The sequence below is a fragment of the Ictidomys tridecemlineatus genome, chromosome 8 (genome assembly GCF_052094955.1).
Source record: "Ictidomys tridecemlineatus isolate mIctTri1 chromosome 8, mIctTri1.hap1, whole genome shotgun sequence".
NCBI lineage: Eukaryota > Metazoa > Chordata > Mammalia > Rodentia > Sciuridae > Ictidomys > Ictidomys tridecemlineatus.
In genome coordinates, this window is record NC_135484.1 from 57,969,933 (window position 1) to 57,992,333 (window position 22,401).

Sequence of the window (22,401 nt, forward strand, 5' to 3'; positions counted from 1 at the left end):
ATTTACTTATATTCCTATTTAAAAATAAGATGAAAGCAGTGATTATAATTTATAACTTTATTTTTATATAATTTTCTTTATATCAACTGTTATACTGCATTATTAGGTATACTACCAGAATTATGCTTTGTCTTTGAATATTGAAATCATTTCAGGGCTGGGGATGTGGCTCAAGCAGTAGCGCGCTCACCTGGCATGCGTGCGGCCCGGGTTCGATCCTCAGCACCACATACCAACAAAGATGTTGTGTCTGCCGAGAACTAAAAAATAAATATTTAAAAAAAAAAAAAAAGAAATCATTTCAGACTATGTGGGTATGATGGTACATGAGAATGTGGCAGGAATATTGCTTGAACCCAGGAATTTGAGACTAGCCTGGGCAACATATAGAGATCCTGTCTAAAAAACACACACAAAAAAAATCCCACAAAAAACATAGCAACAACAACAAAATTCTTTCAGTTTTGTTTTTTCAGTCTTTGGCAACTTTTTCTGCTCTTAACCTTCTCAGAAGGTATCTGCTGTCTAGTGATGATATAATTAAGGAAAATGTTGTGAATGCTTTGGACATTTAACAGCATTAATATCTATTGCTGTTGTTACTGTCATTATTAATAATGTATAATGTGATTGTGTGAAAGTACAGAGAGCAATATGTAGACCGCTTTATTCCTTTATGTTTGTGTAAGAAGCTAGTCTGTGTTGTTGGATTTTGTTGTTATTCTTTTTAAATTTTATTTTTAGAATGTTTAGTAAATAATGTACCGTTATTGTACATATGAAATTTACTCAGTTTTTTCTTTTTGTGACTATAAATTCAACTTCCTTTTTTGGTAATTTTTCCTTTTTTATCCTGTAAGATTTATAAATATGTTGAATTGCCACAAATGATTGTTTATTGTCTGGAATAACTTGGATTTAGTAACACTAGAGAACTGTCATGTAGTTTAATCAAAATTTAAATGTTACATTACATAGCAAAATTAATTGAGGGATTAGTCTATAGTTTATTTAAAAATAAATTATATTTTATAAGAATAAATATTATGTTCCTAAATTTATTAAACTGATTATGAAGCTTCTCAAGCAATATAAAGTGATTGTTGTATTCTGGTTTGGATAGATTTACACTCTTGTAACTTAAAAGCAATTGTTTTGTTACTGAAATTGGACTGAATTCTGTAGATTTGTTAGTTGACAGTGTTTACCTACATTCATTTAGCTCTCTTGGTTGTTGTATCCTTAGCTGTCTTCTAAGCTTTTCATCCAGAGAGTTACCAGTCATGTGAGCTTAATGTAAAGTATTTGCAAAAATATTAATCAGATTCAGCTCTGAGGCCCAAAGGTAGGTAGACTAATATTTCACAAAGTACTTTTATATTCAGAGTAACTTTATTTATTTCAATGCTAGAATTCTCCTTAATTGCTTATGGGAAATATGAACAACAACAACAAAAAAAATAGAAAGTCCTATTACTGATATTTTTCCGAACACAACTGAAGAATAATCGTTATTGTGGGATATTGAATACAGGCTCAAACCGTCAATATATTTAGGTGAACAGGTTGCTAAAGAAACCCTGTAGAATCAGTCACTGATTAGTGGTTTGACAGTTTTTCTTAGTGTATAAGTTATGTGTACATTGTCATAAGTCATATGGTCAGAATTATTTAATAAAAAATAAAGATGCTTTTTGGTTATTTAGTTCCCTTTTAGCAAATGATAATACCACAACTTAGGCTTTTGCTTATAGCTTTATTATTGAATATCTGTTGCTTTTTACTTTGACCAGCATTATTTTGAGAGTTGACATTAATAAAGAAGAGCTGCTTTTGATTTTTTTGCTTTGTGGTTTATCAGTGTATTGGACTCAGGTGGTTTTAGTCATTATCTTCAGTTAAATGACTTTTGAGATTGACCCAGCATTAGCTTTGTACATTATTTTTCCACTTAGGAAACTGTTTTATCATTTGAAACATTGTGAAGGTTATTGAAAGTGTGTTATTCCTTAAGGATCTGTTGAAGACCATATGAAAATTTCCTTTGTATGCTTTTCTTTCTAGGTACCTCCTGAGCAGTTTATTTTCTAAAGAGAAGGGATTCCTATTCTAGATATTTGGGAATCAGGAGAATAGTTTTTGCTGGTAGTGGTTGAAGAAGATTGAGCAGGAAATTATAATTATGAAAATTTTAAGAGCTTATTTTGCTGATGTCATTTTATTCACCTATAGTGATCTCAGTTCACTGTAGTTATTAAAATTATGCATGTTATGGATAAACAGCTAACTCAGTCACAGATATTTATGTTGGTCTACATGTTTACTTTTTTTTTTTTAATATTTTTTAGTTGTAGACGGACAAAATACCTTTATTTATTTGTCTTTATGTGGTGCTGAGGATAGAACCCAGGGCCTCACACATGTGGGCTTGGGTTGTGGCTCAGTAGTAGAGCGCTCGCCTAGCCCACATGTTTACTTTTTATTTTAAGCCACTGACCTTAATTTTTGTAAGAAAATGAAAAGCCAAAATTTCTCATTTTCAGAGAAATTATGATCTTATTCATTATGTTTTTTGGACCTTTTACGGATCATAGCCCAATGCAGTCTTTAGAGAATGTATTTGTGTATAGGGTTTACAGGAAAAGATATTTTCTAAAATAAATTGTATCCAAAAAAATGAGAATCCTGGGTTTCATTTTTCTGGCTACTACTGATTACCATCGAACACATTGCATGTTGTTTATTTCTATTTTGTCTATTGGCCCTTTGTACTATAATGTAAACTTCATGAAGACTGGGCCCCTCCCCCCACCCTTATTTCTTGTAACTCTATGTTCATTGTACATAATAGACATGAGGTTTTTTTTTTAACTGAAGGATGGAATGAACCACTCAAATGCAATATCATTTTTTTCTGTGTTTTTTCTTAGCATTTGTGAATGTTTGTCACCTCTTTACATTTTTGTGTTTTTAAGTGGTGTGTTTATTGATGGCCCTGCTTCTTCTAAAGGTTGTATTGGATTTATTTGTATCTACTGTCAAACACTGGTTTTGAAAATCCTTAGGGGGCTTTAAAAGTTAATTCTTTAATTATGTTGTGCCTTGTGTTTTGATATGGTAGTGTTTTTCAGGAGCTTTAATGTATTTAATTTAGAAAATAAATAATATTTTGTTTCCTCCTGAATTTTATCCTTCATATACATATTAACAGTCTTACATAGATGGAAACATTTGTTACTTTGTTATACTTTTGAAGATCATATAGCCTCACACTCTATTGTTAAACTGAAGTTGTTGAAGCTAGGCAATATGTATTTGCAATCTTATGTAGCTCTTTACCTTTCATGATATTTCACATCCAAATTGTATGTGTATATTGTCAACAAGAAAATAATTTGTTGTTGTGGTTAGATCTTTTGCTTTATCATTGAAGTATTATCACTCTGGATTATCTGGGAATGAGAATTCATTTTGTACACTAGCCTGTGTTTAATTGAGATGTAATAAGGGACCCAGAAGGACTTACTTCCCCTGCAGGGCTCGGTGGGAACTGCCAGAATAGTACAATGATAGGGTGAGTTGGATAAGTGTTGTACTCTTTGTGCCCTGGTCTGATACCATGTAGGTCTGGCTTGCTACCTTTACCACACACCACAATGTAGTCTACTAATTGTTGAGATGAATACCTCTTAGATCTCTTTTGTACTTGACTTATTTATTTATTTTTTTAAATATTTATTTTTAGTTTTTAGGTGGACACAATGTCTTTATTTTATTTTTATGTGGTGCTGAGAATTGAACCCAGTACCTCTCAGAGAAATGATTGATAAAAAAACAAAAACAACAAACAAAAAACTATGAATAAGGTTATCTGTGACTTTCTTGCTACTTCTCCTGTTACACCATTGAATCAATAATTGAATTCTTTATTATCCTTTTCTCTTTTTTAAATATTTATTTTTTAGTTTTAGATGGACACAATATGTTTATTTTATTTTTATGTGGTGTTAAGGATCGAACCCAGTGCCCCGCGCATGCCAGGCGAGTGCACTACCACTTGAGCCACATCCCCAGCCCTATTATCCTTTTGTGTCAGAACTTTTACAAAAAGAAATCAGCAAACATTTTTTTTTTAATCACAAAGGTTGATGGCTTTTCATTCATTATAGTGCTACAAGGCAATTTTTTATTCTTCATGTTGAAATTCATTTATACATTATTTAATACTTTTAAGAGAATTCTCCCTCTTTTTCTTTAGGCAACATTTTATATATAAGTGAAGCTATTGAAAATTTTAAAAAATGTTTCCTTTAATAGTTGTATATTTTGAAGGTCTTAACTGAAATAAATTTTTTAATACAGAAAAGCAGAAACTCTTCTGAATGGAAAATAAAATACTAGAATCAACAGTTTCCACTACCTTAACCAGATGTTCTTTCATCTTAAGAAAGGAAAGAAAAGTTTTTTTTTTTTCTCCCAGTGCTAAAAATTGAACCTAGGGATATTCCATTACTGAGCTATATCTCCAGGCCTCCCTTTTCTAATTAATTAATTTTTTTTTTTAGTTGTAGATAGACACAATACCTTCATTTTTATTTTTGTGTGGTGCTGAGGATCGAACCCAGTGCTTCACATGTGCTAGGCAAGCGCTCTGTCACTGAGATACAACCGTAGCCCATTTCTAGCCCTTTTTAAATTTGAGACCGGATCTTGCTTAGTTGCCTAGGCTGGGTTTGAGCTTTTGCTTCTCTTATGTTAGGTTTCCCAGTAGCTTGAGAATTCAGGCATATGCCACTGAAGCTGACTTAAAAAAGAATCTTTAATGTCTTGTAGGGTGTACAATGATATGACAGGTATATAAGAAAAGAATTTTAATGTCTTTGTAGGGCAAGGATATGACAAGGGTATGACAAACATGTTTCAGTTCATACTATAAATGATGCCTTCTAAGATGTGCTCATAAAATTTTTCTCATTACTTTATTGAAAACAGTGGAGTAATATGTTAATCTAATAGCTAAATTGTTTTTATACTATAAGCTTTACAATATACATAAAAATACAGAAGCACTGTAAAAAGTATATGGTTTTAAAAATGACTTTATTTTTAAACTGAACACAAGCAGCTGTTGAGTCACTTGAGCTTGGCTGTCTAATAGTTACTTGATAGGGAATTAGTAGATCATCTGTGTTTAATGTAGTTAATGACGGTATATGTCAGATTAGCCATAATAGTACTTAGTAATCTGAATTCAGAAAAATTAGAATTTCTACTTTCTGGTAAATAGGATTATGAGTATGAACATAGGTTTAAGTTTTTATCATTGCTTCATTGTGTGTTGGGGTACAAATTACCTGACCTCTTTGAAACCTTAGTTTCCTGCTTGTAGAAGTGGAGAGAATATTACATTTCTCACAGGATGATGCAATAAATGAATTGATAAATACTTATTAGGGTAGTGTTAGGCACGTGTTAAGGTTATTCATATTATTGTTACATAATTTTAACTATAATTTATCTGAATGTGTCCTGTATTTTGTTAACTTATTTCAGTTTCTGGCTTACTAGGTTTTAAATGTACATTAATAGATATTTTCAATGTATTTTCTTTCATCTCTCTTCTCTTGGGCTTTTTCAACAATGAAAGCTTATTGTCTATATTTTCTATAAGAGTTGTAGACACTGTTAGTGCTATTTCACTTCTGTTTTGAGATCACACACACAGAGCTGCTACGTCAAAAATCAGAAAGGTTGAAAACCAGGATCAAAGGACCGAAATATGTCTTCTCTTATAAAATAGTGACCTCTAAATGCTTCTCATTTTCATATTTGAAAGTTTTTACTTGTGTAAGTTTAAAAGAGTTACATAGCTGATAATATTAGTTTTATATAGCCTTTTTTTTTTTTATTTAAGAGATTGAACACAGTGCTTTGTGCATGGTAAGCATGCAGTGTATCTCTGAGCTATACCCTTAGCCCTATAACAATATTTCTATTACTTAGATTTTAGAATTCATACTGGGATAGAAGTAAATTCAAATAGCAGTTATTTTAAAAATAACTATATTTTTAAAATTTTTATCAAAATATTTTAAATAAAAAAATAGTTGTCCCTTAAACCAACCCTTATTCTTTGTCAAATCATGATCATGAACAATTTTTGACTTTTTTAGCTTTTTCTCTGGTAGATAGTTCTAAATAATAGGCTTCTATGGTTTTACTGTTTTAATTTATGATGTTTAGATGTTACTTAATAATTTCTTATTATGGCAGGTTAGGATTTACAAATTTTGGTTAAGTAACATTCATTTTATTTATTATTAGGTAAATGTTGTTTACTGTTAAGTCAGGTAGGGAACTATAACATTTTCTTTCTAGAAGTAATTGACTTTGCTTAGTTTACTTTGTAAGAATCAGCAGTTCTTTCTATGTTTTATATTTCTGTAAGTATCTCTCAGTACTGTTTTCTACAAAGACACATTTGTTAAATAATCTTGTCAGTTTGTCTTTCTTTTTTTTTTTTTTCTTCCTTTAAACCTGGAGATTTCTTAGTGTCTGTCTTGTGTTTGACCTCCAATATTCTGGTTTCCACATCTTCTATTTTGGTTTATTCCATTGTTTTTGGGGAGGATATTGTTCAGCTCCCAGGTATGCTTTTCTTGAGAAAAGATGCTTTTTAATTTTTTAAAAAATTTGAAATCTTTCATAGTTAAGCATGTTTCTAAACTTATAACTGATGTGAATAATAGTATGGTCGAGAAGAGAATTTTGTATTTTAAATAGTTTACCTTATAGCTTTAAAGGCTTTTTACCTTTTAGATTTTGGTGTTACAGTTGAAGTATATCTTATCAATCTGATTTTAGTTTATCTTTTGAGATTTTATATGCTTGGTATTATGAAATTTTATTTTGTTGCTTTATTGACATTCTTATAATTTATTAGACTGGGGATTTGATGAGCCATTTAAATTTGGCTTTGTTTTATTCATTTTTACATGGTGCTGAGGGTCAAACCCAGGGCCTCATAAGTGCTAGGCAAGCGCTCTACCACTGAGCCATAACCCCAGCCCCTGGGGTTTGTTTTAGTATTATTTACTGATCCCTGTGTTGTTCCCCAACTTCTTCATTTTCTTTATGCTTACTTTCTGCAATGTGTCCTTGGATTGATCCACTGATTTTCTCATCTTTTCTATTTTCTTTTTATTTGTCTTTTCATTCTGTTTTCTGTCTTGTAGATTTTCTAAGCATTGTGTTTCTTCACATTGTCTGTTGAATTGTTGTGTCTTCTTAATATTTTAATTTCTTATTCTCTGAATATTTTCCCCTTGGGTTTCTATTGTTTCAAGGATATAATACCTTTTTTCCTCTCCTCTCTGAGAATATTAGCAATTCTAATATTGGTTTTTTTCTTTGGTGTTCCCTTTTTTTTTTATTTTTCTGGGTTTCTTTTAAAAAATTTTTGCTGTTTGGGTTTGTTTCTTCACTCTGTCTTAAAATATTGTCTGTCCATCTGTGTGTAAGGCTGAGATACTAAGATGTTGACTGGAAGCATTGTGTTTGGGGGCCAAATTTGTTGGATGTTTGGCTTCTTTGTACACCAAGTTTTCTTAATCTTGGCACTGTTTATATATGGACTTTATAATTGTTTGTTGTAGGGACTGTCCTGTGCATTATAGAATGTTTAGCTGTATCTCTGGCCTTTCCTCCCTAGGTAACAATAGTCCTTCCCATCCCTAGTCACAAAAATTGAAATATCTCCTGGGATTGCCAAATGTCCCACATGGGGAAAACATTCTTTGGTTGAGAATCACTCCATTGTAGGAACATTGCCTTGAACTGGATTATTTCATTAGGAACTCTACAGTTAATATCCTTAGGGCTAATATCTTTAGGGCTTTCTTTCTGGTGCCAGGCTATAGAGTGGAAACTTTCAATTTCTCATGAGGTTTGAAGCCTGGCTGCTGGATTTTGGGGACCCAAGAGAAATATGGAGTTAGAGGTTTTCACTTAGTTAATTTTTTCCACCATGGCTCCTGAACCTTGCTTGTACCTGTATTTCTTGTTTGCCAGTCTAGAGCCTCCATTTTCACTTTGTCTAGAGAATAAATCACCTGTCTTAACATAGTAGAGTCTAATACTATGGCATGGGAGGAAGGGTCCTTGCTAAGGAGGAATTGTTTGTTTTATAGACTTTTAACTATTCCTCCTATTTCTCAGCTCTATGTAAACATCCTATTTTCAGAGGTATCCTGGTACTTGGTACTTCCTGTGGTAGGTTTTTTTTTTTTTTTTAATTTTGTTATTGTATATGTGCTGTATTAAGAATTTGGTTACTGGGGCTGGGGATGTGGCTCAAGCGGTAGTGCGCTCTCCTGGCGTGCATGCGGCCCGGGTTCCATCCTGAGCACCACATACAAAGATGTTGTGTCCGCCGATAACTGAAAAATAAATATTAAAAAAATTCTCTCTCTCTCCTCTGTCTCTCTCTCTCCCTCTCCAAAAAAAAAAAAAAAAAAAGAATTTGGTTACTTCTTATTAGAATTCCCATTTGGACTCAGCTTTCTTTTATCTGCTGAGTCAATTTACTGGTCCTCCATTTGTTTGCCATCTTTCAAAAACCTTTTGGCTTATCTAATACACTGGTATATTCTTTCTTGTTCTTCCTTGTATAGGTGTATGGTAACACACTACTAGGTTTTAGAGCAGCAATCAAAATGAATACATGTGTTCAATCCAGAAGAAATAAAAGTTTTGTTCAAAAAAAACTATATTTTTACATATTTTATTTCTTTTTGCAGGAGGAACTCAAATGAAGATTATAGAAATAAAACCAGAATAAGTGTGTGTGTATTTTTATATGTATAAAATGTATGTGTGTATACACACACACACATTTAGTTTTTAAGGCTTTTAGGTGTACTTTGCCTTATCTCTAATCATCAAGTGTGAACTTTTAATATTTTTATATTAGCTATGAAACAGTGCTGCTAAGGAGTTTTTTTTCATGCTAAAACAGTTTATCTCACACTGATAATTCCATACATAGCATATGGTGCCTGAGAGACTCAGAGCTTATCAAAGTTGAGTTTGTGCAGCCATCATAATTGTCATATGCTCATTCATTTTCTCTTTAAAGCTTTTGAGTTATGGGAAGAACTTTCCTTATATGAATTTAAATTCTGAGAATTGTGTCTTTTGACTTCTTTGATTTTAATTGTTTTTTTCCCCCCTCCCTAGACAGTGCAATGCTTGCTAGACAGTGGTGCTGATATTAACAGGCCAAATGTGTCAGGAGCCACTCCATTGTACTTTGCTTGCAGGTATGATATTTTATATTTTCATATATCCAAAAAACAAAGTTGTGTATCTACCATATTTTCAAGCAAATATTTCTGTATATTTTCTACAGCTCTATTTTCACAAAAATATTATGTTCTCTTTTAAGATGAAGAAAAGCATTTTGGTTTTGTTACTTAACTACATGAGGGAAAGCATTTTCTATTATATTTCATCGCCAGTGTTTTTATGCTGTAGGTGGGAGCTTTTGATTTACTTGATTATTTCAGTTTTAAGAAAAATCAATAATCCAGTAATTCCCATAGGTCACTTTATTAACTAACCAGGTGAGTTCCTTTGGGATAAGCTATTGAAATATGTTTTGGTCCAGAGCCATGGTTTTGCTTTCTCTGTATCTGTAACTTTAAAATATTGAATCAGTTCTGTTAGTTACTGAGTTATACATTATTTTTGTGCTTGTTTCTTGATCTTTTCTTGACTTGGACATTTGTTCACTTGTTCATTCACTTAATTGGCAAACACGTAGCTAGCACTACATGTTATAGGTATTAGTGATATAGTAATAAGTAGGGCTGGGATGTAGCTTGGTGGTAGAACACTTGTCTGGCATGTATAAGGCCCTGGGTTCCAGATCTATCAGTATAGAAAGCAAAACAAATAATAACAAAAGCAAAACAAAACAAAAAAAAACTCCAGTATCTAAAGAGTAACATAAAAATTACACACATGTATTCACACCCACTTACATATACGAGAGTTTGTGTGTTGGGATGGTATATAAATGTAGCTTACAGAGAGAAGCAGTGCACAAAAAACTATAGTGATTCTTCTTTTTGATTTAAATTCTAGTGCTTTCTTGGTATCCCCTAGTATTGGTTCTAGAATTCTCCCATGGATACCAAAGTTCTCTAATACTCAGATCCCTTATATAAAATGGCCTAATATTTGCATATAAACTATGCATATCCTCCTGTGTACTTTAAATCATCTCTAAATTACTTATACCTAATACATTGTAAATCTTGTATAAATAGTTGATATACTGTATTGTTTAGGGAATAATGACAAAAAATCTGTATGTTTGTTTTAGACTGAAAGACCTGCCTTTCCTCTTTAGCTTCTTGTTGGGTCTCTGATGTTATCTTGATCAGACTGATTCAGATTATTTATTGAACTACCTTTGTTAGAAGCAGTTCACCAAACATTGTAGTGAATCTTGTCCTTTGATTTAAATTTTATGAATTTAAAAATTTATAAAATTTTAGACTCTTATGTTCAAGGGGCTCTTATGTACAGGAGCTTTTGGATCTTTATACATCTAGATTTTGTCTAAATCTAGTCCTTTTCTTATACTTAAAATTTGGTTGGTTGGCTAGAATAGCAGTTCCTTCCATAGTGTTCTTAATTTATGAATAATATAATTGTTTCATTACCTGAAATCATACCCTATTTAGAATTTATGTTTAGATCAGAGTTTTCTTTGAAGCTCTGAATTTGAGTGTCTCTCATCACTCAAAAATCTCATAGAATCTCAGATGTTAACATGTCCAAAGTACAGTTTCTGATTTTCTTCTTCAAACCTTTCTTTCAATTTTCCTTATTCTCCAGTTCTTTAAGCCAGAGACCAGATCATTATTTTTTTAATTTCTCTCTGGACCCTCAGCTTGGAACTTATTTAGTAAGTTCTGTAAATTCTACATTCAGAATTTGTTTTGAAACTTTTCCACTCTTAAACTCATTGAAACTGTTACGTCTTGACTAGAGTACTGTAGTAGTTATCTTCATTTAGCATTATATTCTCCAGCTCCATCCATTTACCTACAAATGCCTTATTCTCTTTTATTGATGAGTAATATTCCATTGTGTATATACACCACGTTTTCTTTATCCATTCATCTACTGAATGGCATCTAGGTTGGTTCCACAGTTTAGTATTGTGAATTCAGCTGCTATAAGTATTGGTGTGGTTATGTTACTATAGTATGCTGATTTTAAGTCCTTTGGGTATAGACCATGGAGTAGGATATCTGGGTCAAATGGTAGTTCCATTCCAAGTTTTCTGAGGAATCTCCACACTGCTTTCCAAAGCGGTTGTACCAATTTGCAATCCCACCAGCCATGTATGAGTGTACCTTTTTCCCCACATCCTCTCCAGCACTTCTTATTGCTTGTATTCTTGATAACTGCTATTCTGATTGGGGTGAGATGAAATCTTGGTTTTCATTTGCATTTCTGTAATTACTAGAGGTGTTAACACTTTTTCATATATTTGTTAATCGCTTGTATATTTTCTTCTGAGAAGTATCTGTTCAGTTCCTTAGCCCTTTTATTGATTGGGTTGTTTATTTTTTGGTATTAAGTCTTTTGAGTTCTTTATGTATCCTAGAGATTAGTACTGTATCTGATGTGCGTGTGGTAAAAATTTTCTCCCATAATGTAGGCTCTCTCTTTACCTCAATTATTGTTTCCTTTGCTGAGAAGAAGCTTTTTAGTTTGAATCCATCCCACTTATTGATTCTTGATTTTATTTCTTGTGCTTTAAGAGTCTTGTAAAGGAAGTCAGGGATTAATCCGACATGATGAAGATTTGGGTCTACTTTTTCTTCTAGTTGGTGCAGGGTCTCTGGTCTAATTTCTTGGTCCTTGATCCATTCTGAGTTGAGTTTTGTTTATGGTGAGAGATAGAGGTTTAATTTCATTTTGGAAGATGTTTTAGAATGAATTGAGTCACTGTAATTTCATGCTTGAAAAATATTTTGTATGAAACAGTGACATTATAATAGTAAATATAAGTACGGTAATACAGAACTGAGATATTCCCATAGTCTGAATGTTGGAATGTGGTAAAAAGATGTTTTTAGAAGTACATTCTGTTACTACTATATTCCCCTCTATCATTAAGGGTTTTTTTGTTTTTTTGGTACTTAGAATTCACCAAGGGCCTTGTACATGCCTAGGTTCTAAACGAGCAAACATCGGATAGCTTCGAACAAAGATAGTTATACAAGTCCGTGTTGAGAAGTAAAACCAGAAAACATTTACAGGCAGACTTTTAATTGTACTTGTGATATTTAGATTTTCAAGTATTTTCTGTATCTTCAGATAACTTTCATTTTGTTAGGAAAAGTAAGATTTTGTTGAGATGTATAGATACAGTAAATTAGTGAGACATGTATAGAGTTTTAGAGCTTTGTAATAGTTATAAAAGGGGAAAATTCAGAGCATGGATTCATAGTTCCTGCCAGGCAACTCCTTTTAGTTATCAAACTCTGTAAATAGCCAGGTAAAATAGACATTAGACTCAGAATTATAAACTGTTAGATTTGGAACATCCCCTTAGAAAATACGGTCATTTTGTTTCAGGCTATTCCAAAAAATATTGCTTCTATTTGTACAATTATATATTCTATCCAAGTTCTCAAATTCACAAAGTCTGAAGTTAGAAGAATGAAAGTGTTTGAGAGATAACTTCTATTTCCTCTTCAAGGAAGTGAAAATTATCTGAATCAATGTTAAAAAAAAATCCATTTTGCTAAGTTTAGTTGCTTTTCTCACTTTCAAAGTAAAGTTTTTGTATTAGATGGTCTTTTTAAATTGTGGAACTTCTTTAAGCATTTGTTAAAATCAGCCTTATATTTTAATGTCTCTGAATTGTAAATTTATTTATTTTTGATGACTTTATTTTGAATCAGAAGAACTCATTGAATAATAAGATCTAGGGTCTACTGATTGCTACCTCCAGAGTATAATGGTTCTAACTGAAAGAGTAGTAGTACAAGGAGAGCTATCAGAGAAAGGCATGTGGATAGGAAAGTTGTTTATTCTAGACTAGATTGAATAACCAAACTGAGTGGGTTGATAAAGGTTGAAAGCTAGATAGATATTTTTTCCTTGTAATTCTCACTTGTGTTCTTCCCTTAAGTTCTTATTTTGATGCTCTTTTCTTTTTCTTTTTTTTTTTTTTTAACAAAGAAAGTGCTATGAAATGTGTTTTTTTTAATATTGATTTTTTTGTAATCATAGTTGGATACAATATCTTTATTTTATTTATTTATTTGTATGTGGTGCTGAGGATTGAACCCAGGGCCTTAGTCTAAAAATTTGGGTGTTTGTGGTAGAAAGGAGGTCAGGATAGACTTGAGAAAGGGATTAGAAAGTGAATGGAAGGAAAAAAATTGACCAGAGTTTGATAAATAGTTACATATCTCAAAATGTTATGAGTTATTGTAGGATTCATATTAACCATCCATAATTCATAGAGAAAGACTTTAAAAGATTTTATTTTTGTTATGGAATCCAGATTTTTTACTTTTCTTTTTTTATTAAATTATTTTTTCTAATTTGTTACATTTGACGGCAGAATACATTTCATTTCTTATTACACATATAGAGCACAATTTTTCAAGTCATTGTTGTACACAAAGTATTTTCACACTTTTTGTGTCTTCATACATGTACTTAGGGTAATGATGTCTTAACTCATTCCACTATCTTTTCTATCCCCATGCCCTCACTTTTCCCCTCCCTCCCCTTTGTCCTATCTAATGTTCCTCCATTCCTTCCATGCCCCCGCCCCCCATTATGAGTCAGCATCCTCATATCAAAGAAAACATTTGGCCTTTAGTTTTTTGGGATTGGCTAACTTCACTTAGCATTATATTCTCTAACTCCATCCATTTACCTGCAATTGCCATGATTTTATTCTCTTTTAATGCTGAATAACATTCCATTGTGTATATATATCAAAGTTTCCCTATACATTCTTCTACTGAAGGGCATCTAGGTTGGTTCCACAATTTAGCTATTGTGAATTGTGCTGCTATAAACATTGATGTGGCTGTGTCCCTGTAGTATACTATTGTTTAAGTCCTATGGGTATAGACCGAGGAGTGGGATAGCTGGGTCAAATGGTGGTTCCATTCCAAGTTTTCCAAAGAATCTCCATATTGCTTTCCATATTGGCTGCACCATTTTGCAGTCCCACTAGCAATATATGAGTGTGCCTTTTCCCCCACTTCCTCACTAACACTTACTGTTGTTTGTATTCTTTTTTTTTTAATTTTTTATTTTTTTATTGGTTGTTCACAACATTACAAAGCTCTTGACATATCATATTTCATACATTAGATTGAAGTGGGTTATGAACTCCCAATTTTACCCCAAATGCAGATTGCAGAATCAAGTCGGTTACACATCCACAATTTTACATAATGCCCAATTAGTAATTGTTGTATTCTGCTACCTTTCCTATCCCCTACTATCCCCCCTCCCCTCCCCTCCCATCTTCTCTCTCTACCCCATCTACTGTAATTCATAAATTGCATGGAAATGAAGGGAGACCCTCATTGCTATACAAAATTACATATAAGAGGTTGTGAGGGGAATGGGAAAATAAACAAGGAGAGTGTTGTTTGTATTCTTGATAGCTGCCATTCTGACTGGCTTGAGATGAAATCTTAGAGTAGTTTTGATTTGCATTTCTCTATTTGCTAGAGGTATTGAACATTTTTTCATGTATTTGTTGATTGATTGTATATCCTCTTGTGAGAAGTGTCTGTTCAGTTTCTTGGCCCATTTATTGATTGGGTTATTTATTTATTTATTTTTTGATGTTAAGGGTTTTGAGTGCTTTATATTAGTGTTCTATCTGATATGCTATTGGTAAAGATTGGCTTCCAATCTGTAAGTGCTCTATTGACTTCACTGATTGTTTCTTTTGCTGAGAAAAAGCTTTTTAGTTTGAATCCATCCCATTTATTGATTCTTGGTTTTAATTGTTGCACTATAGGAGTCTTATTAAGGAAGTTTGAGCCTAATCAATATAATGGAGATTTGGGCCTACTTTTTCTTCTATTAGGCTCAAGGTCTCTGGTTTAATTCCTAGGTCCTTGATCTACTTTGAGTTGAGTTTTGTGTATGGTGAGAGAGAGGGAGGTTTAATTTTATTTTGTTACATATGGATTTCCAGTTTTCCCAGCACCATTTGTTGAAGAGGCTATTAAAATATTTTATTTTTAGACTTACAAATGATTTTCAAAGATAAAAACTTGATCTTCCAAGATGTTTATGTCTGTTTGTATATGTAAAGCAAATATATCAAATTGGTAAAATATAATAAATTGGCTAGTTAAATAAATTTATTAAAAATAAAAAATATTTTATTTTTAATTTGGTTCTATTTCTATATAGTCATGGTCAGAGAGATACAGCACAGATTCTTCTATTCCGAGGAGCCAAATATTTGCCAGATAAAAATGGAGTAACTCCTCTGGATTTATGTGTACAGGTATGTTTTCAATATATATTTTGAGCCCATTTAAGATAGAAACTGAGAATAATAAAATCATTTTTTTTATAAATGAGTGGATGAGTGCAAATATTTTTATACTGTGAAGTATAAATGACTGTTAAGAAAAACTTTATTTTTGAAGTTGAGTAATTTTAAGTCTTGTTTTTAGGGTGGATATGGAGAGACTTGTGAAGTATTAATTCAGTATCATCCTAGGCTTTTTCAGACTATTATTCAAATGACACAGAATGAAGACCTCCGAGAAAACATGGTAATATAATTGTGCTAGTAACTTGGAAATGAACAAGCTTTATTCAGGCTTATATATGTGAAACTTTCCAAATGTGCTTAGTAATTTTATTTATTAATACAAATATTTTAATAATTTGAATATGCTTATCTGCACTATAGGATAAGTATGAATTCCATTTATTCCTTCATATCCATGGGTTCTCCATGCATGGATTCAACCAATCAGGGGTCAAAAACATTTTTAAAAATTGCATACGTACTGAACATTACAATTTTTTTCTTGTTGTTTCTTAACCCATGTAGTACAAGAACTATTTGCATAGCATTTTTATTGCATTTGGTATGAAAAGTGATCTAGAAATGATTTAAAATATGTGGAAAAAGGTTCATAGGTTATATGCAAATACTATGCCATTTTATATAAAGAACTTAAGTATCTGCAGATTTTGATATCCTTGGGAATTCAGGTGTTAGTCCCCAGAAATACCAAGAAACATATGTAATAATTAACAAACTTTGGGCTAATATTTGGCCTTCTAACTCTTCTGTTCTGTGGATCTTTGATCTTCCCTTAAGGTAACTATTCCCTGTGAATAGAGGAAAAGAATCTGAGAAGGAATGTCATGTTATGGTTTGTAATCACTAGTTTACCAAGCACTGTTTTTTTATTTTTGGTTTTCTTTTTGCTATGCTGGAGATTAACTCCAAATCTTTCTGCTGCTTGGCTACATCCCCATCCCTGAGTGCTATTATTTATAGTAGCTATAATCTTAGAAAAATTATAGAATTTAAAATTTTCTGAAATTTGAGAAGTCTGGAGTTAAATTTCCATAGATACACTAGGTGATTTTTATTCTCTCTTTTTTAAAATTGTTGTTTACTGTGTAATTTTCAACAAAATTTTATGTTATCATCTATCATATTAACTTTTAAATTTATACAAAGCAAAGTATAAAGGTTTCTATTTTAGCCGATTGGCTTTAAGGTGTTTAATAAATTAATAAGTACTTAATTTTTTGACAAAATTTAACAGTTTATTTAATCTCAATTTTTTACTTATAAATATTTAGCTACGGCAAGTTCTGGAGCATTTGTCTCAGCAAAGTGAAAGCCAGTACCTAAAGATTCTAACAAGCCTTGCTGAAGTTGCTACAACAAATGGTCACAAGCTGCTTAGGTAAGTGTTTCAGCATTTCAATAGGTAGCAGTTTCTGCCTGAATAGTTATTCTGTGAGGTGCCTTTTTGCAGTGATAAGATATTATGAAAATTTGCTGATGTATCATTATTTTATTTAAAAGGACCAAGATAATCACCTAAAGAAACTTTGATCTTAAAGAAACTGGAGCATACTTGAATGAGTTTTGGCATATGTGTTTGGAAGTTTTTGAAAGTATTACTTAGACTAGTTATGTAAGTAAATACACATGAAGAAGAATCCAAAAAGTAGTTCAGGAATCTTGCTCACTAATTTATAAAAGTGAGGCTTTTCTTCAACTTTTCAAAATACTTTTGAGATTCAGCATGAAGTTTTCTCCCTACCCTGTCGCATTTCGTTTCTTTATTCTTTCCAGAAGTTTTTGTGGTTTTAGTGGCTCATCACTAAGTCCACGAAGTTAATGCCTTTATATTACTTCATTTTATATATATGGCATTTTCCCACAGCAACACTCTTTTGTGGTTAGTCACCCTAATTAGGAGTAAGTAGCTATTAAGAAATGCCCTTGAGCTATATAATTCTCTGTTATTACATGTTAATTTATAAATTTGACCCTCTTTTAATTTAGATGCTTTTCTCCTTTGTATTATTATTATTATTTTTTCACTAGTCATCTCTATATTGATAGGTCATGATTGTCTCCTACCTTTTTAGTTGCTACTGAACTTTTTTCCTCCCAACAACATGCAGGTTCTATAATTCATCTACATTGTCAAATTCATGAATTTAGTCCTTTGTTTCATTTTCCCCTCAACTTTTCATATACTTCAATGAGAGTCATTTTCTGTACTCTAAGACTCTTTATTTTTTCTTGGTGCCAAGATCACTTTCTTGCATTCTTTAAACTGTTCAAAGTTTCTTCAGTGGTTCTACTCAATATACAATTTGCTAGTTTAAAAAATTATTCTCTTTGCAACTACTTTTAGAATCTTATAAGAATTATTGAATTCCAGGTTCCCATAATGTGATTCTCTTATTTTAGTCATTCCCAGTATTACACGTTGTTGATGAAGCCTTTCTAAGATTCAGATATGCTAATTAAAAGCATGGTCCTTGGAGCTTGCCAGACTCAAGTTTAAATCCACACCATTACTAACAGTGTGGCCTTAGCAACTAACTAAAGACACACCATTTACTAACTGTGTGGCCTTAGCAACTAACCTTTTGGAGTTTCCTTTACTGTTCATCCATGCATCTAATGTGTATTTTTGAATGCCTGCTGCCCGACACCAGACATTCTATTAGGTGGTTGTGAATAAAACAGACAAGATGTCTCCTTATATTCAATTTGCCGTTTAGTTTGGATTTCGTTCCATTTTATTAGAAAGTGGTAGTAAATACTTTAATGAATAGACATTTTCTATTCCCATATTATTAATCCTTATTATTTTTTTTAAATGTTAACTAGAAATGTTACCATGAATTGGGTAAAATATACAGAGGACTTTTGATAATTAGATTCATTACAAACACAATTATGCCATTCTGCCTGAAAATTCATGAAACTCCTTACTCTGTTTGTGCAACAGTTATAATACAAAATAATTGATATTAGAGATTTTAAAATAAAATATTCCTTAGACCCCCAAAATTATTTATAGATATATTATTAAATTGAATTAAATTATGAATTTAACTGAAGTTCTTCAGCTTCTCTGTGGAAGAGGAATGATTGGTATTTGTGATTCTGACTAATCCCAAGGTACTTTGGGGTTCTGAAGGGCTTTTAGATGTGTTTAAGAAAATTTATATTTTGTATGATTTAATGTTAGTTGAATTTTTTTTTTTTCTTTTCCACATTGGGGTTTATTTCCTACGTTTATGTGGAGTCATAGTACAACCCATTACATAGAGAACAACCCTAATGCAATTATTTGGTAACTTTAAGATTATTCAATTTGTGAATATTCTATATGCCAATAATTGGTTACTCTTGTTGGACAGGGAGGGCTATGAAGTTATGGATAGACTAGATAGAGTTTCAGCTTCTTAGTTTAAACATTTGAGCAATGGGTTGGTCTGCTTTTGTGCAGCTGTATACTTTTACAACATAATACTTTTAGAGTTGGTTCTTTGTGAAATGTTTTCAGAGTTCTAAATAGCTCAACTTAAAAATGTACTTTTGGAAGGGAGAATTGAAGATTACCTTGAAGTTGGGGTATCAAGATACCAATTGTTCTAGAGGAGTATCCCCCCCCCCCACATTTACACCTTGATTTTGGTTATATTCTGGGTACTTTAAAATTATCATTCTATTAATAAGCTATTAAAATAATGTATATTCAATACTTTGCTGTTAAACCATTTTGTTTCCTATCATGATAAGAAGAGAATTTTACCCCAGTTTTATTATGAAACCAAAGGTCAGTGAAATGAAACTGTTAAAGGTATAGTTTGTTTGCTCCATCTAATCTATTCATGTTTTAATTTTTTCAGCCTATCTAGCAATTATGATGCTCAAATGAAGAGCCTTTTAAGGATTGTGAGGATATTTTGTCATGTCTTTCGAATTGGCCCTTCCTCCCCCAGTAATGGAATCGATATGGGTTACAATGGGAACAAAACTCCAAGAAGCCAGGTGTTCAAGGTCAGACAAGAATATGTTGTTGTTAGGCAGACATATATAAAAGATGAATTTGACAAAGCATGCCTTCATTAATTAGACACCTCACAAACAGGGTGTAATTTTGGTTCATATCTGTACCACTTGTTTTTTGTTTTTATTTGTGGTCTTGGGCCTTGCACCTGCTAAGCAAGTTCTCTACTAAGCCACATCTCCAGCCCACCTCTACCATTTTTTAAATTAGGCACACCTTTTTTCTTTCAGTTCTCTCTAATCAATATAAAGTTTAACTAGTGAGCTTTCTATATTTTCTTAGATATAAAATTTTTATTTAATTAGTGTTTTATTGTAAGCATAAGGATATTTAATGTTTAAATTTAATTTTATTGAATGTTTCTAATGTAATAGACAACTACCATTTAAAAAATTCTTATTAGAAAGAAAATATCTAGTTTTATTAAATTTTATTATTGTGTGTATGTATGTTGTATGTGTGTCTCTGTATGTGCTTTTAGAAGTAAAGTTACTTGCTGGGTGTGGTGGTACACACCTATAATCCTAGCAACTCGGGAAGCTGAGGAAGGAGAATATCAAGTTTGAGACCAACCTCAGCAACTTAGTGAGGCCCTAAACAACTTAGTGAGACCCTGTCTCAAAAAGTAAAAAAAAATGGACTAGGGATATAGCTTAGTGGTAAAGTGCCTCTAGGTTCAATCTGTCGTACCCCCCTTAGAAAAAATAAGTAAGGTTGCTTTTATTTACTAGGTGTACTAACAGTTAATTCCAGGGATTACCTCAGGAAAGAATCACTGAGAAATTTTCTTAAAATATTTTGTATTGCTTCTGCAATGTTTTTAATACAGGTACAAATGAGTGGAAGATTGATCCTTGGAAGAATGATTCCATATAAAACCAAAAGGCAGTATGTTAAATTGTAATTTTATGAAGTAAAAAAAAAAAATTAAAAAATAATACACACACACACACACACACACACACACAGGTAGATAGATACTACTTTATTGCTATTAATGCTTGTTTGTGGTACTGTATATATTTTATTTTTTGGTGATACTGGAGGGGTGCTCTACCACTTAGCTATATCCCCAGCCTTTTTTATTTTTTATTTTGAGACAGGTTCTTGCTAAGTTGCCCAGGCAAGCCTTGAACTTGTGATCCTTCTGCCACAGCCTCCCAGGTAATTGGAATTGCAGGCATGTACCACTGCACTCAGCATTGTGGGATTACATTTAAGTTAATATATTTTAATGGTTATTATTATTATTACATATATTTTTTGTGGTGGTGTTTATTAAACCCAGGGCCTTGTGCATGCTGGGCAAGTACTCTGTTTCTGAGTCACACCCCCTGCCCACTAATGTTGTTTTTTAAAAGGTAATTTTTCTCCAGAGATTTTCATGGTATAAAATTTTCTTTTCGCATTCATGAACTTATATTTTTTTGTTTTTTTATTTTTATTTTTGTAGTTGTAGATGGACAGCACGTCTTTATTTGTTTATTTTTATGTGGTGCTAGACATCGAACCCAGTGCCACACAGTGCTAGGCAAGTGCTCTGCCATTGAGCCCCATTACATCCAAAAAGCAATGTTTTTATGTGCTACTTCCTTGAAAACTAAATTAATAACTCTGCTATCTATAAAATTTGAAGCTAAATTAGTAGTCTCTGTTAAATGATTCTTTTTTTGTAACATGGAAAAACTGGTAGATACTTAAAAATAAATGTTTTGCAAACATTTTGACACTTATATATTTTTAAGTATTAGAATAGGTATAAGAGAAAATCAGTGTTGGAAATAAAGTTTTCAGTTGTATACATGTATGTACATTTATAGGCCTTCCTCCATCGTGCTACCTTTTGGATGAAGAAAATTATGCATCATCTTTTAATTCAAACTGACTTTTCGTATATTACCTCCTCTAACACTAGTTAGGATTGACAACTTGCTGTCATTTAAAATCTCAGTCTAAATTATTGATTTATTCTTTTAGTGCTGTTTAAAGTGAGTTTTGCTGCTCATTCATATCATTTTTAATTGTTCTTCATGCATTCTGGCATAGCTCACTATTAGGACTGATTTCTACCCTTGATTTTAATTTCAGCTCATCCTTTCTGTTCATCTAAAATGATAAGTAGAAAATCAAATCAGTTATAGATATGGTCACTGTTATCTAAGTTCGGTATAGATTATATTCAGTATTGTCTGATTTTCATTGTTTTTAAAATTTGAATCTGTCACTTGCTAATTGATATCAGAAATTAAGTGTATGTTAAGTAGTCTCTACAGGTATTTCATGCTCGATTTAAATGTCAATTTTCTATTTAGGCAGTCAGTACACTTAGGGTAAAGGAAGATATCATTCTTTTTCCTTTTTATGGAATTCAAACTTTGTGTTTTGTCATGTATCTGTGAGATATACATACATACATACACACATACATACATATATATGTATATCTCTATATGTATCCAGCTATCTGTCTATAAAGTTTTTTTCTTCCAGTTTATTTTGTTAGTATCTTCATTTTTTTTTTTTTTTTGTGGTGCTGGGGATTGAACCCAGGGCTTTGTGCATGTGAGGCAAGCACTCTACCAACTGAACTATATCCCCAGCCCTTCATTTTATTTTTAAAGGTGTTTTCTGCATCATGAATAAGTACTCTTGCCTCTTTGACCACTTATTTTCTCTTTAAATTTTTAATTTGCATTTTGGTAAAATGTTTTTATTTAAAACTCAGGTAATTAAAAAACAATTAACAAGT

At 32.0% G+C, this 22,401-nt stretch overlaps 1 protein-coding gene across 5 annotated transcripts in view; it reads left to right on the forward strand.

The window, feature by feature from the left end:
- Hace1 (HECT domain and ankyrin repeat containing E3 ubiquitin protein ligase 1) overlaps nucleotides 1-22,401 on the forward strand; it is an 82,826-nt gene that overhangs the window by 21,320 nt on the left and 39,105 nt on the right. For all 5 annotated transcript variants that reach the window (XM_078019558.1, XM_078019556.1, XM_005330121.5 and 2 more), the window contains 5 exons: nucleotides 9,238-9,320; nucleotides 15,487-15,583; nucleotides 15,756-15,857; nucleotides 16,909-17,015; nucleotides 19,492-19,642. In XM_078019558.1, the coding sequence (XP_077875684.1) occupies nucleotides 9,238-9,320; nucleotides 15,487-15,583; nucleotides 15,756-15,857; nucleotides 16,909-17,015; nucleotides 19,492-19,642 (540 nt within the window). The remainder of the gene's footprint in view (nucleotides 1-9,237; nucleotides 9,321-15,486; nucleotides 15,584-15,755; nucleotides 15,858-16,908; nucleotides 17,016-19,491; nucleotides 19,643-22,401) is intronic.